Below are 14,714 nucleotides of genomic sequence, written 5' to 3'. Positions count from 1 at the left end.
TTATTCACACTGTGTCCATTAAACCAGGATGAACAACGGCTCTCCCTGCTTGGTGATCACATCTCTAAAATATCAGTGGGCAGTTTCCAAATTGTCCTGGGCTCCAGCCCTTAGTCATCTCTCTGATATGTGATAAATACTTTGCTCTTTTTTATCTATTTCCATGAGTCAACCCCTCCAGCATCTTCTTCATTCTCCTCTCTACTGAGCTCCCGCCAGTATTTTTCTGGTACTGAAGCATCCAGTGCAGTTTTGAATTCTGGGATCAAAAATTAAGGTGTCACAGCCTTGTATCAGAAACTAGCTGGGCTTTGAAAATTGGTTTAAAGCTTGATACGTGGGTGGGATGCAGACATCTGAGGCTTCAAATACTGGCTCAGACACTGTGTTGCCTCAAACAGGGAATTTAAGATACTCTGGGTCTCACGGTATCTTCATCCTGATACAGCACAGGACAAATCTGAGTGCCTTGCATGAACTGGGCTCACTGATTTTCTCTTTGCTGCTTGAGGCTGTGCTCAGGACAAGACGTCACCTTGACTCCAGAGCTTCAATACAGTCAGCATCTCAGTAGTGCAGCAATCTCTTATTTTGTGATCTGGGCAGACACATGGGGTGAATCTTGGTCTCATTCAGATTGGCGGCATAGATCTGAGACGTGGATGTACAGCATGGACTATTGAATGCAAAGTGCAGCAGAGCTACCAGCCAGCAATGCAGATTGGTCACAGGCGTGCTTAGCCCCTCTGACATTGGCACTGCACATCACAGTGTAGACACAGTCTCTGTCTCCCAGCTATAAAATAAAGGCACACAATTCCTCTCTATCTCACAAGTCTGTCGTTAGGATAAAGTGTACGGCTGACTCAGAGCTGCCTGCAAACTACTGGGCTGAAAGTCAAGCCTGTGGCCACACTTGCTTGTTTGTGTCTGACCTATCTATCACTTCATACTCTCAGGGCAAAGTAAAGGCTCAAGCAGCCTGAGCCCCCAAAATGACTGGAGATTGGAGGTAGTGCCTTTCCTAGTCCTCTTGTATAGATTGAATGTGCTCAGACATCTCTTAATTAAGTTGGGAAGGCTAGCAAGCTGATGGATTTGAATTGAGATGCTGGTGAAGTGCCTGTGACATCCCCAGAGGGCACATTAAATTAACCAAATAGACTAAGGATTCAGTAAGCTAATGAAGAGAGAAATGAGTGCAAGAGATGAGGAAGATGGAAGAGAGGAGGATGACAGAGAGAGAAGCAGACAGGAAGCAGAGACAGGGCAAAAAAAAAAACAAAACAGTGGGATGAATGACCAGGGAGGAGGAAAAGAGGGGCATTGAAAAGAGGTGAGAGGAAAATACATGGAGAGAGAGAAAGCGATTAAGTACAGGTCTAAGGAAGTAAGTGACCCTGCAGGATCCTGAGGCTTTCTCTAGAGTCATGCTGGGACCATCTGTGCTGCAGTCTGAGGTCCAAATTGTCTCTGTCTCCACCAAGTTGCATCAGCTGCTTAGCAAGGCCATAACCCCCAGTAGGACTCAGCAGCCCATGCTGCCCACCTCGTGCCCTGAGGTGCTTTACCTGTTCGTGGTGCTCAATGCCCATGCTGATGGTGTTCACTAGGATTGCAATCATGATCCCACGGTTGAAATACTTGCTGTCCACAATAACTCGAAGCTTGACCCTCACTTCTCGCCACATGTCACTGCAGAGCTTCAGCCGGCCTCCTTCTTCCACCTCCTCCTCCTTCTCCAGTGCTGAGGCACCCTGGTCCTCTTGGCTGCCTTCTCCCTCCCCTTCACTGGCTCCTCCATCCTCCTGGTCTGAGCCAGCACTATCCAGGGCTGAGAGCCTTCTGGATGCTTCATGTTCTGCCCTATGGCATCGTGGGCAGTTGGTGGGATCAGAGGTTGCTGTCACAGCGATGGGCTGGACTAAGCCCTGAGGAGGGCAGCCAAGAGAGTTGTGCTGCTGGCAAAGCCCTGGAAAGAGAAATGGTGCTGCTTAAAGAAGGAGGATATGAAAAAGACATTCAGTGTGGACACCTGTTTGGCTTCTGGGTATTTAGACAGAGTAACTGGTCTTTTCAGCTGTGAGGATGATTAGACACTGACACATCATCTCAAGGGCAGCAATAGAAGCCGTTGCCATTGGGAGCTCTATGCTGACAGGCTGTGTCTCCAAATCACACGGTACTGTTCAGCTTGCCTGTGACTAGGCTGAACAGAGTTCACATCTATCAAAGAAAGAACTGCTTTGTCTCATGCAGAAATCATAGCCTGAGACTCACTAGCTTGTGTTAAGTGGGACCTGAGGGGAGAAATGGTCATGAGAGCTGGTTTTGGTCTGAATTGCTACAAGCAGGGTCTGAGAACCCCCAGGCTGAACTGGACTCTCTAAATTAGAGAAGCTACATCAGCAAAGCATCTCAAAAAGCCAGAAGAGGTAACACAGTAACGCTTCCTCCTGACAACATGCACTATGAATCAGAACAGATCCCCTGACTTCAGTGAGAAATCTAAATTTGTGTTCCTTGATCCTCCATTTTGGCCAGGAAGATCAAATGGACACTGGGGGAAATGAAGCAATTAATTCATTAACACAGTGCATGAAGCCTGCAGAAGCGCTTCTCCCAGCAAGTAAAGAAAATGAAAGTTTGAGTATGCAAAACACGTTGAAGGAAAATCTGCCTTTTTGCTTGTTAATGGGAGCATAACTTAGGAAAGGCATCAGCAGGCAGTTAATACTAACTCTATAAAACCATTTTTACAGTGACTTTTCCAGCCAGGAACCCAATTTAAATGATATCTTATGTCTAATTTTACGCAACAGCATGTGCTGCCGTCAAGAGAAATTGTCTCCGTTGTCCTTGCATATCAACCAGACTCCTTAGGTTCAGGCGACACCCTATGCAATTCAACTCTCTTTGTCTCGCTCTTGAGGTCTGGAAACAACTCGCTTTGGGAGTAGAGCTCTCGGGGTCCTGCTGTGCCACCAGGTCCAATCCTTTGCCCCACTTTGTTATGTCCTCTAATTCTTCTCTCTCCCAAACTGCTATCAACACCCGGCTATACCAGATACATGGAGACCTTTACAAGCCTCAGTGTCTTTATCTCTATATGGTGTCTGGATTTCAGATCTACATTATCCATGTTTCCTGTAGCCCTGTTTCATTCCCATTCTTGCTGGTCACCCCCACCTTGCTGGTCTGGTGTGTTGGCCATGGTGCCTTGCTCAGTGGCCAACGTTAATTCTAGTTCTGTGCTTTATAGGCACAGGTCCCTTGGAAAGCTGGCACATGGAGACACTCCCAGTTACTCTCACATTTCTGCCACTGGCATTTCCAGCTTTACCCACGCAATCCTTACTGTAGTGCCTCTGGCTTTTCCTGTTCCTGCCGGGTTTGGCATCGCCGGGCTCCTGCACGTGGCCGTGGCGCCAGCTCTGCACGCTGTTGTACAGCCCCCGGGTGCGGCGCTTGGCCTTGCGCAGGATGTGGCAGACGTACTGGAAGATCTCCTCGTAGCAGTCTCCCGGTTCCATGTAGCTGGCGACGGTGCTGGAGGAGAGGTAGCGGGCCCTCTGCTCCTGCATCAGCTGGTGCTCCCGCTGCTTGGTCTCCGAGAACTGCGTGGCGATGACCACCAGGCACAGGTTGATCATGAAGAAGGAGCCCACCTAGCAACAAAGCAGAGAAAGGGACCAACATCAGCACGAAAATAAACATGTGGGAGTGGGAAGAGGAGAGAGGAGGCAGACAGAGGAGTGAGAATCAGTCTGCATGTGGAGAAGAAGTTTCAGAGCAAGCCAGGAGTGCATGAGTTTGGTTTTGAGAACTCACTCAACATAATTTCCATGCAGAATTTAAAGCTACGCACTGAAATTCTGGAAATAGGTCCAACTTGTGGCAGGTTTTGGGACCCTTAGAAAATCACTTATAAGTTACATACAAAGGGTTTGATGAAAACCAAACTTTTTTTCCCCTTCTTTGTGTTAAATAGAAGATAGGAGTCAGAGAACCAGTTTGGTTGATTTATCCTCTGCTTATTAATTTACCACTAGAAAAATCATGCACTGCCATTTATAGTCTTCACCTCTTGGAAGAAATGTCAGTATTCTCATTTTAATGACATACCAGTATACTTGGGGCATATAATTGATTTCTATCATTTGCACCTTAATTCTCCATATAGGGAGATGTGAGTTTCCTTAAATGAGTGGGCTTTTGAAATCAAAAAGAGTTTTACAAAGTCAAACAAGAAGGACACATAGTAGTCTGATAAAGCCATGCTTCCTTGCTTATTTTCTATTCTTCTGATACAAGACATCATATTAGCTCTTTCTTAACTTGTCCTCTGGCCTACATAGGCTTCTCATTTCAAACACAAAAACTGTAAAAAACACACTCCAAATTTCTTAGAAAGAGCAAACAAAATGCCCAAGTTCTCCCTGTTCTACATACAGAAGCTCAAATGTCTACCAGGATTAATTTAAAACTTGCACATTCCCTTTAAACCTCCGTTTTCCTATTTATAAAATGAAGCAAGAATTTCTTTGTGCTGAGAGTTCTGGAGGCAAAATAAAGTCACTCTGTGTTACATATCATGAAATTAGAGATTAATTTCCACTAGAAGATCTATCCATAGATAGATAGATAGATAGAAGATAAATCCTGAGCTTCAACATGATGAGAATTTCATACATAAAAGGGCTGTTAACTTCATTCAAAATAATTTTCAAAAGCTATGGTACCTTGATTGGTGCCTGATCCCTGCAGGGCTGTGTCAATAGGGCATTGATAAAATGCAGAGCCTAAACTCTGAACAAGGACTACACATCTGCAGTGCTCTGAAACAGACTCTGGGGCAGTCCCTGGGAGGAGATGAAGCACCAGCTCATGATTTCTGCTGTCCCTGGACCTGTGAGCATCCCTGCTAAGGGGCATCCTGGCAGCAGTTTCTCCTGTATGAACCTACACAGGACCCAGTCTCACATCACTGTCTCTCCTTTGCAAGCAAACAGCTCTGACGGAGAGGATTCAGTCCTGCCCTTGTCTTCACATGTCTCCTCTCCTGTAAAGCCTTTCCAACAAAGGGGACAGAGCAGGCAAAGGTAGTGATGGCCTGATCCCAGTGCTTGTGAATGGAAAAAGGGTTTAATTCAGCAAAAAACAGAGCTTGTTTTACCTATCCAAGCAGTTTTCCCTCAGTTCATAGCCCTTACTGCCCCCCTGACCAGCTTGCCCTTTTGGGTGACCCTTACTCTTGGACACAGGTGCTCTTTATCCAAAAGAGAGGTGTCCCTGCTAGCATCTCAATAACCCTTTGAAACATGAAGCTCTTTCCAACCAGATTCAACATAAGGACAATAAAGTGTCTCAAAATAAAGGGCTTTTTTTTTCTCCCCCTCCTCCTCTCAGCACCCTTCAAAGCTGTTCTAATTCTGTTTCCCTTCATCACTGAACCCTTCTCTTCTCTCTCCTTCCCCCATATTTCAGCCTATTTTCCCTTCAGCTTCTGCATGTGGCCTTGAAAATTAAAATAATGCCTTGTTCAGATTCCTTTGCCTTCACCCAACATTTTCCCTAGTCTGTGATGTCTTGCATGTTTTATTTTAACTGATGAGCGTATTACTGGGAATCCAAAGTCTTCTCCAATGCATTCTCCTCAGCAGCATGATACTTGCCTGGGGTTTCCCTTTTGGTTATGTTCCTCAGCTGGGATGAGAGAGGCAGGGCAGGGGGATGGACAGCAGTGGTGTGAGCTTTTCTGGAACACTACTTGTGACACCACCTCATACTTTGCAGCTTCCCACAACTCCCAAACAAGACATGAGGGCTTGCAACACCTTCTCTCTAGGCCACAAGAGGAAGAGGTGAGGGCTAAGATGCCCTCACCAGGACCGCACTGTCGGCCTAGGGTTGAATCAGAGCGGGGTTCAGGTTCACATCACTGAGCCCTGTCCTCACAGGCACCATTTGGTGCCATCTCCCACCAGATGAAGAAAAAGAGGGGGAGTGAGGGGACTGGATATGGCAACTACTCCCCAGTCCTTATCCTTTTAGCTAGGAACATCAAACACAAAGCAAATTAGCTTGGTTAATCCTTAAAACCACAGGCAAGCCCATAAACTCTCAGGCTCTGCTGAGCTTGAAGCTGCCTCCCAGCTAGGAGAAGGACAGGAAGGGTCCCAGAAGGCTCCTAATTGAGTGATTCATCTCAGCTGGCTGAGCAGAGACAGAAAGTGTCAGACATGGAGTCCAAGCATTTGAGAGAAGCAGATGTAGACCCTTGATTCCAAGTCCCAACACAGGGTCCCGTTCAGCCCTGAGACTGAGCTGTGCTTTGATAAATCAGATCCTGGCCTCACTCAGCCCAAGGTTCAAGCCCTATCTCTGCAATATCTAACATACTCTGACTAGTGCTGCAGATCCTGACTTGTCAACTACTTTTACTGCTTATGCCTGGATATCCAGCTTGCCTTCCAAGGCCCACATGTGTAAGCACAGGGTGCTTCAAAGAGCCTCAGAGTGCTGCAATACAGATGCCAGTCTAAGATCCCCGAAGAGCTTGCTCTAGTCCAGGAGCCACAGCAGTGGCCGAGTAGCTGCAGAGGTTCTCCAAAGAGACAGCTGGACCTCAAGCAGGAAAACCCAAGTGTAACACTGACATTAAGAACAGGGAGCAGTCCTTCCTTCATACCACATCTGTGATCTCTGGTCAAGGGGGAAGCATTTTAAAATCTGCTGAACACATAAAATGCTTTTCCCAGATTCTACAAGGCCACTCAGAGTGCCACGGTCAGTCAGCACCCTTCCCCTCAGAGAAGCACATCTGTGCAGGATTTCTAACTGTGCTGGGAGTATATCCAGGTGGTGGAGCCTTCTTCCTGACATATGAGCAGTAGCAGGTAATGTCCTTACGTCGGTGTTTGCAAATACCAGTGTAGGAAAGAAGTCATGGATGAAAGCACAGCTCTAGAGAAGCTGCAGAGATCCAGCCCCAGAAGAGTAGGTCTGAGCCAAGGTTAGAATGTGTCTGGAAAACCAAAGAGTCAGGGCTTAAGTATGACTGTCAGAACAATCCCGCTTAGAAAGCCAGACCTTCCAACCATGGAGAAGGAGGGGAGGATAAAGCTGGAAGAACCATACTTCATGAGACTTACAGAGGGGTCCTTTCTATATGAAGATTCAGACAGAAAATGCAGCCAAATGATAGCAAGTTTTTTCTGTGGTGTCGCTATGTGCTGCAAAAGATGCATCACACTCCAAGAAGGTAGCAGAAAGGCTAAATACTTCCTTGGCCAAACTCCACCAAAGGTAAAGAAAATATTCCATCTAGCATATGACTCCTTTGTTCTCAGCAGTCCCCAAAGTAACCTGAAATTCATGTTCTCCTGTTTGACAGAAATAAACCTATATGGCTTCTGCAAATGAGGAGGGAGTGTCTAGAAATGTCAATGACACTCTGCAGTAACATCTCAGGTGGAGTGTTTAATTGAGGGTTTTCAGTGCCTGCAAATTCAGAGACAAAGTTTGAATCACTGTGAATCCACATGACGTGAGCCAGCAGTAGAAGGATACTTAGAAACCAAAAATATGCTGACAGAATTTATGTAGTTTGAAATGTGGGGGGAAGGGCAGTTTCTGGAACTGGCCTGCAAAAGACCAGGTGTATGTACCCCAGTGATTAAACACTGACCCTTCCTAGCTCTGGGAGAGACTGGGGCTGTAGGACAAGGAGTAAAGTCTTTGTCTAACTGCATATTCTACAAATTGGGGTATCTTAACCATGCTGCTCAGAGTCAAAATGCAGATGGATACTGAATATCTATTGCACTGTGGGGTATATGAACAAAATTCATGGGAAATTATTTTCTGAACACACAAAAAGCAGTGGATGTTCAGCTCGCCCCTGAGAACAGAGTCTGTGGAAACTCCCCCCCGTCACCCCATCCTGTGCAATCACATCTCTGCGCTGTCTCTTTGGGACTCTCCAGCATCAAAGTAAAAGCAACATTCCTTAAGGTATATTTCACTTCTGCTGCCCAGGTTTATGCTTCAGCCCACAGGGAGTACTTAATATTTCTGTTTTTCTCTCCTTGTCTTTCCCTTGTAAGAATGGAAAGCCATAAGGCAGGGTGAAATCAAGGATATAGTAAGATTTTATTAGGGTGCCTGACCTGAATGGGCCAATAGGTTTGTGGGTTTTTTGGGCCACCCTCCATATGTACAGGCTGCAGAATTTCCCACAGAAATGGATTCAAGTCTTATCTCAAGTCATTGCATGCCAACTTGAATTTAAACTACATCCTGTCATAGGTCAGTGTGTTACTGTTACTGCGTGACTGCTTCTAGAGATCCTATTTCTTGAAGGGCATGGCCCCATAGGACAGGTGTTGGATGAAGATCAGAGTCCTGGCCAAGGTCCATTCATAAGCCCATCCAAACGCATGTAGGCCTTGGAAATACACACTGAGGTCCTTACTCAGTGACCTGAAACTAAATTGCATCTACCACGTACAGATTTTATACTTCCCATAACTCATCCTATGTCTTTCCGTTTCACTCTTGACTTTGGATCCCCAGGTGAGCAATGTGGAAGAGCCTTCATAAAAACAAAATCCTTCCCGGTTAGAAGAAATGCCAAGAACATGCACTTATGCAAGGGAAGCCTGAGGAATTGGGAGGCAATGGCACCATGTTTCTCAGCTTTCATCCCAGGGGCTGATAATGAATATCCTTGCAGAAAACCAACCTTCAAACTTCATTTGTATAAATCCACAGGGCTTATAAACTGCTTATTAAGCTCTCGTTGCTGACACGCTTCTCTCTTTCCATCTTACCATCCACAAGGGATCTCACACAGCCAGTTTATTTTGGACTGCTGACACTTTAAGAGCAGTTGCTCCTTTTCATTCATGGTGAGGAAGTAATTCAGCGTGACAGACCCTGAATCTAACAAAATGTGAATCTGAGACTCTGAACCTGACAAACCCAGGTGCTGCCAAAAGCTCCCCACTCAATGTGGCTCAAAAATTACGCAAAAAAAATATATAGAGACCAAGTAGAAGGGCAGAGAAAGAACAGGCTTTTAAGCCAACTGGTTTGGGGAATTTACTTTGCAAGAAAATCCGCCAGTGAGAACATTTTTCTACACTAGGCACATATAACTTTAAAAATCAATCTTAAGTAGATTTTTGAGTGAAAGCTAATAACTTGGCTGACAACTATATACGTGATCCTGCTTCAGACTCTTGGTGAAAATCAACTAGCTGGATTTCTGAGATTCCTAGAGGCTTTCTTCCCCAGTATCTATGTTGATCTGCGGCCTGTCTTTTGTTGGCTTAGCTTGCATTGCTGACATTCATCAAACCTTATACTTACGATTATCAACAAGATAAAGTAGATAAAATTGTAGAAGGAATGGGCATCCATCACATAGTACATGATCTCCACCCACCCTTCCAGTGTGATCACCTGCAAAGACAAAGAGAAACAGGAGGAGTATTCCAGAGTTCACTCCTCAGTGTATAACAAGCAGATACTGGCAGGATGGTTGCAACCCAAGAAAGGTGAGAAACAACAATTCATTTCAACGAAGCCAAATTTCCATTTCGGGAAATCAGCATGGTACTGCTTGGTGACACTGGCATACTGTCAAAGCCTGTGAGATCATTCCAGTCCACAGCAGGAATATTTCATTAATATAGTTCATTTCCCTGGATCACAGCAGGGGAAAACCCACAGCAGGTTGCTGTGCCCCTTGGACTGGACACCGCGTACAGCGGGAGGAAAAGAAAAAAGGCATGGATTTTAGCTCCCATCTGCAACGTGTGCTGGGAATTAAAAAAAAAAAAAAGAAAAAGGATTCCTTTACTATAGTTATCTGAACTGGAGGGGAAACTGTTACCAGTCAGCCTGAAGAGCGGAGCTTATTTCAGCAAGTGCGTTCATGTGTGCGCTGCCTCCCTTACCCAGGGAGTCACAAGGCCCTTTACTTTGCATCTGTCATGACCTGGAAAAACTACCACTGGAGCCCAGAAAGACTAAGTTTGAAAAACAGAAAATAAGGTTGAGCCTTGTAAGGAGGCTAACTCAGAGTTACCTGAAATATCACAATCCAGGCATAGCCAATGTTGTCAAAGTTGATGGCACCCTTGTGTGGGTTGGCATTGCCGGTGCGGCACACGTTGTAGTACTGGTTCCAGTTCACACACATGCCACTGATATTGAACTCTTGCCGGACTGAATTGTAATAATAATAATCATCCTTGTCCAAACAACACTCATGGCCTCGCTCCTTCAGTGGGGGTATTTCGTGACAGCCCATAATTCCATTGTCTCCTGACAGCGAGCAGATAAAGGGCATCTCATCATCTTCCTCTGGCTGGTAATAAGGGGGCAGGACAATGTCACCTTGTCTGCAAAAGAACCCACAGTCAAATTTCCCATGACAAAGAGTTTCCGATCTATCAATGATACTGGTGGAGCTGGGAGCCCCCATTCTGACACAGGGACTGCACTGGGTAGGGGATTTCCAGCTTTATTGCCTCAGGAGAAGGGGAGGAATGACAGGGCTCCTGAAAAACAGCAAATTTCTAGGGTGAGCCCCCAGCTTTCCGCGCTTTTCCTGCCATCAGATCACCCCAAGCCAAATTACACAGTCTGCGTTCATGGAGATTAAAAAAGAGATGGAATGCAGAGATTTGCAGTCTGAACACTCTCCCCATTAACATCAAAGCTAAATCAGATGCAATGACATTAAGGAAGTTCATCAGGCTTTACTGTAATATGTTCATATATGTAACTGCTGATGGACATGTTTTATAACATTTGGTAGTGAACCTTCTGTACTTCTAAAAAAAAATCCAGTTCATGCATAATTAACATTGCAGAGATAAGCCTTAAAATTCGGAAATGGAAAGATAAAATTGACTTAACCTTAACTTTGACTCCTCCTTGACAGCTGGCATTATGGGTGCAATGTTTTATGACAAGTTCATGTCTTTTTTCCAAATAATGCAAGCACCTTCCAAATGCATGAATAATTAAAATCATCTATGCTTGCCTAGCTGGAGATGAGCTAATATCAGAAAAGTGTAAGGTGGAGATTAAAAAAAAAAAAAAAAGATTAAACTTTAACTGGTGTATTCCTTGCAGTGCTACAATGCACAACTTTCATGCTGTGCAAATACAGACTTTTTCACTAAGTGTCATTGGAAGAGGACAGGTGTTGATGAAAAAGAAAAAGTTTCTGATTGTTAACTAAACAGGACTAAACTACAAAGGTGTGTTGTAACTCATCCTCATTATTGGTGCATGGGCACCTTCAGAACTGATTTCCCTAGTAACGGTGAACCAAATATTTTCTAATATCTATCACTGTGAAGGCTGTGGCCCTAATTCACTTCCCAGTTACATCAACTCCGCATGGATGTAATTACACTCATTAAAGAAGTGCTACTCCTGATTTACATAAAGGACAATCATCCTAAACATTACTTTTTCCCCAAGGAATAAATAAATACAGGAAATGCCTGCTTTAAGCAGCTCCTACTCTGCAACTCCACTTCTGTTCTGCACATTGTATTTTCACCCTTTTTTTTTTCAATTTGAGATGCTCTAAAGCTTCAGAACTGTTTAATCAGTTTAAACTGATCTACAGCTCTAGGTTTTCTTTAAGCAGTCTACACTGATAGCACACCTGGGATTAGCATACGGTTTTAAGAAAACACTTTAAAGCCCGAGATCTACTAAAGCCAGAAAGTCAACAGCCCTGAAACTGGGTAATCGGAGAATTCATGGCAAGCAGAAGCTTTTCCACCCCACTGCCTGTGGGAGGAGTAAAGCTGTGCTCTTGCAGACTCACCCCGGAACCCCCAAATAAACCTGTAATTGATGCCTCAGTGGCTTCAGGCTCTCTTTGCCAGAACTGTTCCCCTGTTTCCTCACAGATTTTTTGTCCCATTCAAATATTCATTCTTTGATTTCAGTTGCTCTCACTTCTACTAACCCAGCTGTGGGACATCTCTCCCACCAGCCCTCTGTCCCTTCCCCATGGCACTGGCCACATCCAATTCTGCTCCTGAAGTTTCCTAGTAATTTCTCAGTGTCCTTCCAAAGATAATGCACTAGTGTAGAAACAGTGACCCCCAGCTCCATTTTGGAGGTGCCAAAGGTGTTCCTGGATGCATTAGGCAGCAGTAATAGGCTTTCTGTAGGACTCCTCTGAGCGCTGTTTTCTGAAGAGGGAGCAGGTTCAGAAAAACAGCATGTTTCAGAGTTTCAGTTCTTTCTGGGTGTAGGAGCACTGGGCATGGCTGGGAGGGGCAGCCATGCTAACCTGTGCCTTGATCAAATCCAAATGAGCCAGACACCTGCTGTGGAGACAGAAGAAAACAGCTGCCTTTGCCCACCCTCCCTTTCCACTGCAACATGTGCCCAATACCCTCACACTATCACCCTACACTTGGAGTTAGTGATACACAGAGAGCCTGGCAGAAGACAAGAGCAGGCAGAGGGAAAGAGAAACGTCCATGGAAGAAAGGAAGGAGATGTTGTCTCCCAGTCACTCACACTGTGAAGTTCTCCTCCATGAAGCAGCGGTTGCGGAGCAGCCCAGCCCACAGCTGCACCCCAATGATGCCAAAGATGAAGAAGACAAAGAAGCAGAGAAGAAGGACGTTCCCCAGCATGGGCAAGGTGTCCAGGAGCAGGTTCACAAGGATGCGCATGCCTGCAGAAGGAGGAGAGAACCAGAAGGAGCAGGTGTGGGATAAAGGGATAGAGAAAGGGAGAGAGGAAGGGAACGAGAAGAAAAGGAATGAAATTTACAAGATAAGCATAAAAAAAGAAAAAATCCCCATGAAAATAAAAGCAGAGTGTCAGAAATTAACTACTGTCCAAACCAGGCCAGACTTATGGTTATTGCCCTTTTCTGTCCTAACCTCTACTGACAGGCAGCCAGCAGAGCTGCTGTGATGCTGTGATCTCTTAACCTTAGGCCTCCATCTGCAGCAGAGAAGAAAAGAGAATGAGACTTTTGGTGCCATCAGCTATGTGACTGACATCCCTCCCTCCCCTTTCCCTGCAGAAGGACAACAGAGTGACAACTGTCCCAAAGGGGCATGTCTGCTCTACAGCCCCATTATCCAGTGCCTTGGACTGAAAGTCATCCTGGTAGAGCAACTGCATCCTGCAGCCTGTGAGACCTGCATGGATAGTCCAAGGCCAGCCTGCCAGTGGGATGAATCTTTCCAGAACATATAAATTGGGTAGATAATTGGGTTTTCTTCAGTGACAGTATCATCAAGAGACAGTCATGAAAACCACAATTTCCTCCCCTGGCTAGTCCTCATGCCCCAATGGGGCTGGAGCACACAAGTAGCAGGCACAGCCCAAAGTGCTTCCAGCACAGAATCTCTGCCCAGTGCAAATGTTTAAAAAAAAAATTTTTTTACTCTCTAATTACCTAATAAATTATTCCTGTGGTTTTATTTTCCCCTTGGCTCTTTAGCTCACAGCCACTAGTAGGGGTAAACATAGTCTCGTTTCTCCATGGAGCTAATGGCTTTTCCTCTGCTCTCCAGGGACAGTGAAAGTCTAGAAACTCTTCTGAGCATCACAGTACTGCCTTTATCCCTATGCACACCTCGCAAAGTTGTCCCTCCTTGTCTCCAAGGAGGTCCCTCCCCCAGGTATCCAGAGAGTTCCTTCACTGAAGATGTTCCATGTAGGCCAAGAAATAATTAGCTAATTAGGTATTTATAACCAATTCATTACTTCAGATGGCAGTGGAAGAGGAAAGAGAAGGGGAATATAAGATTAGGATTCTCTGACAGCCCTTTGAGGCACAGGATAATCCCCCTTGTGTATCCAGCACCAAGTAATTACTACACACTATATAATGCTCCACGTCTATTCCCCAGACTGCTCACCCCACAGAGAGGGGAGGGAAGAGGCACCTGTGGTGGGGCAGGCAGGCATGGAATTCACAAACACTGAAGGAAGAGGGAGAAGTGTGCCTGCTGTGGCACAGAAGACTGGCTTAGATTAGTGGAGAATGCTTTGGAGACAGAGCAGGGTGGAAGAGACAGGAGTGATACTTATGTGATGTGCAGGAAGGAGAAGATGCTTACTGGTGCCTACACGGGATCATGAAGGATAAGGGATGATGGCACTAGCTCTAAGACCAGGCTGTGGAGCAGTAGTTAAGCCCTGCTGCCTGACTGTCCAGCTGTGTCACCAGTCACCACGTAAGGCAGCTTCTAGACGAGTACATCAGCAACACAGCAGTGCAGGGACACAGCTCCAGCCACTCGCTGGGGATCACAGCCATGCCCTGAGTCACTGACAGCTCTCTGACCTCTCAGCACACAAGCCCAACAGCACAGCCACGGTGACCTGCTGGGCCCTGGAGAAATGCTCTGAACAGCACTGGGACTTCAAGACTGTGCACCCTCACTGTAGTGCTGCATGTTCCCAGCATTAATGTTGTGTCACAGAATGAGCTCAGTAGCTCCCATAAACTGTCCTGGTTAGTACACTGGGGAGAGCCAAGTGACACAGGAAGCTGTGCCAGTAATGCTGCAAGAGGGGGTGATGTTTTTCAGATCAATTGATGCTAGCTCCATTTCAGAGCTGAGTAATGGGAGAGATGAGGCTGCCCTTACGTTGAAATGCAGAACAGACAAAACAGACATTCCCACAAGAATTTTATAGAC

The 14,714-nt window shown here is 45.7% G+C and overlaps 1 protein-coding gene across 1 annotated transcript in view; it reads right to left on the bottom strand.

Annotated features, from left to right (window-relative positions):
* Positions 1–14,714, bottom strand: part of LOC131593141 (voltage-dependent T-type calcium channel subunit alpha-1I-like) — a 148,582-nt gene that overhangs the window by 37,419 nt on the left and 96,449 nt on the right. The window contains exons 5-9 of the mRNA XM_058865400.1: positions 12,568–12,727; positions 10,097–10,412; positions 9,376–9,468; positions 3,359–3,668; positions 1,572–1,972 (exon numbers count right to left, since the gene is read on the bottom strand). Of these exons, the coding sequence (XP_058721383.1) occupies positions 1,572–1,972; positions 3,359–3,668; positions 9,376–9,468; positions 10,097–10,412; positions 12,568–12,727 (1,280 nt within the window). The remainder of the gene's footprint in view (positions 1–1,571; positions 1,973–3,358; positions 3,669–9,375; positions 9,469–10,096; positions 10,413–12,567; positions 12,728–14,714) is intronic.

This window comes from Poecile atricapillus, chromosome Z (genome assembly GCF_030490865.1).
Source record: "Poecile atricapillus isolate bPoeAtr1 chromosome Z, bPoeAtr1.hap1, whole genome shotgun sequence".
NCBI classification, from domain to species: Eukaryota; Metazoa; Chordata; class Aves; order Passeriformes; family Paridae; genus Poecile; species Poecile atricapillus.
Note: the sequence above shows the minus strand (reverse complement) of the source record. Positions and strands in the feature narration are given on the sequence as shown.